The sequence below is a fragment of the Grosmannia clavigera genome (genome assembly GCF_000143105.1).
Source record: "Grosmannia clavigera kw1407 unplaced genomic scaffold GCSC_140, whole genome shotgun sequence".
NCBI classification, from domain to species: Eukaryota; Fungi; Ascomycota; class Sordariomycetes; order Ophiostomatales; family Ophiostomataceae; genus Leptographium; species Leptographium clavigerum.
Genome location: NW_014040801.1, coordinates 601,274 through 603,329, shown reverse-complemented (window position 1 = coordinate 603,329; position 2,056 = coordinate 601,274). Strand labels below are relative to the sequence as shown.

General features: G+C 53.4%; 1 protein-coding gene across 1 annotated transcript; it reads left to right on the top strand.

The window, feature by feature from the left end:
• Positions 1–1,233: 1,233 nt before the first annotated feature.
• Positions 1,234–1,604, top strand: CMQ_1212 (uncharacterized protein; the record flags this gene model as incomplete). The annotated part of the gene is made up of 2 exons (XM_014318291.1): positions 1,234–1,413; positions 1,533–1,604. The coding sequence occupies 2 exons, from the start codon at positions 1,234–1,236 to the stop codon at positions 1,602–1,604; spliced, it is 252 nt and encodes an 83-aa protein (XP_014173766.1).
• Between the last annotated feature and the right edge of the window lie 452 nt (positions 1,605–2,056).

Genomic DNA, 2,056 nt, shown 5'->3' with positions numbered 1-2,056 from the left:
GGAGAAAGGTCGACAACCTCAATTTCGCTGCTGTCTCATAGCTCCACCACATCTGTGCTCAGGATCGGGAGGAAGGACAGTGACTGACTATGCAAAGAAGGGCAATTTCCTGTTCCTCGTCGTTTCTGCAGCTTCTTCTGCGCACTTCATGCAGGTCTCGACTGCAGCTGCATGGTGCCTTGCTCGTTTGTCCCACCCATCTCACCATTGCACACCACCCCGGGTCACACCGAGGAGGGTTTTCTGGGCCATGTCCAGATTACACCGTATACGAGCATGTGGCGGACCGGATTGCTGTGACCAGAAAATGCGAAATGTACGGAATAGAGTGAGCAATATGACGAACAGGGGACCCATTTCTCGAGAACCCGCCCATTGCTCGCATTTCCACACCTTCACCGCTATGTGCCATGTGCCGTCTGGGCACAAGCAGGTGTGAAGAATGACGAATGGGTGCAGGGGTTCCGTGCTCTGTATTACGAACCCAGAACGAGGCAGTATCCCGTTTGGGGCAAGTGACGGCACACCGTTTCTGTGGTGGCGCTGTTCCTTGTCTGTTTTTCTTTATATTTTTTCCTTTTCTTATTTTACATCCCGTATTTCATGGGTCTATTGCTCTTCTGAAACTTGTCTCTGTACTCGTACTGATGTTATCAAAGCCGGCCGGGCAGGGAAGGGGGGTGATGCGACGAGAATCGTTCACCGCACTTACATATGTAGTAGCCACCCGTTATCTATCACATCATCACACATGGTCTGTGAGAACGAGTTTTTACCGAGCATTAAACGTATTACGTCTTTGACAAGCAAGGAGAGGTGACGGTGGAGAGCCAATAAAATCAAGCTGGAAGGGGACTAGAGCTTTCGCAGCTGCACTAATTGCAGCAGGAAGTCCGCGGGTTGCCCGTCTCGGATTATCACTTTTCTCTCGGCCCCGGCTGTCCGATTTAGCTACGCCTGTCGTAGATCGTGTACAAGTACGGACGGAGATGGAGGGCTGCTCCGCCGAGGCGCGTGGCGGCTTGCCTGATTTGCTGCTTACCCGTGTGGATGAGGACCGTCTCATACGGATCTGTTCGAAACACCACTTCACACCGGGGCGCAAGGTCTGATTGGGACAAGGAACCGGCTGCCGATGTTGCGAGTTTTGATTTGTGTCCTTTTCTTGCCCTCGTTTCCAACGACGCCGTACTTCCGGGTTCTCTCACCAGCCCTGTCTGTTGCCACAACCAAATGTTGGAGTCGGGAGCTGTTGGAGACCTGAGCCCTGGTCCGGCACCCCACCCCTTCCAACGCGCACAGGCCAGTGTGATTGTGACCAAGGCTAGGCCAGCGCGTGATGAGGCCCAAGGGCAGAGGCGGGGCTTCACCGTCAGTGACGATTCGAACGCGAAAGGCATCAGAGCCGGCTGTGTGAGTTACGAGTTGCGAGCTATGGGATTCTCTCCGTTTCCTGCGATCGCTTTGAGATAGAGTCAGTACTTCATTTCACTCGTTCTCGTCACATCCATTCGCATACACCGAATGGAAAGGCAGCAGACGTGACGGCATCAAAGCAGGATTCGGCTTCGTTCCGCGGTCCATCTCTGAGCTCTGCGCGATAAAGCACTGTCCCGCGCGAGAAAAAATGGACATTTCCTCTCTGAGATTGCTGATAGTACGGAGTTTATCGTCTATAGCTCGCGGCCTGGGCTGGGGGCCTATTGGCCAGGATGCGTTTACGGCAGGACTTTCTAATCAAGTGAAACCCATGGTGCCTGCGACATTGGGCCGTTGAATGATGTCGTGGTCTGGTCTTCTTCTTGCTGCCTTGCATTCTCCACGGTTGGGTATTGGGTATTTGCAAGGCATATCTCGGCCCGTCTGTGCCAGAGCGGAGGTGATGGAGGAGGAAAGCATGAAATGCCAGTGTGATAGATATATTGAGTGGAGATGGCAATCGGCCGTCGCATCTACTATGTACTCCGTACGCCGTACTCCGTAGGAGCTGACATACTCCGCAGTGAGCTACTGTGTACTGATTCGGACCTTGTCTAGGAAAGGCAGGCAGGCTACC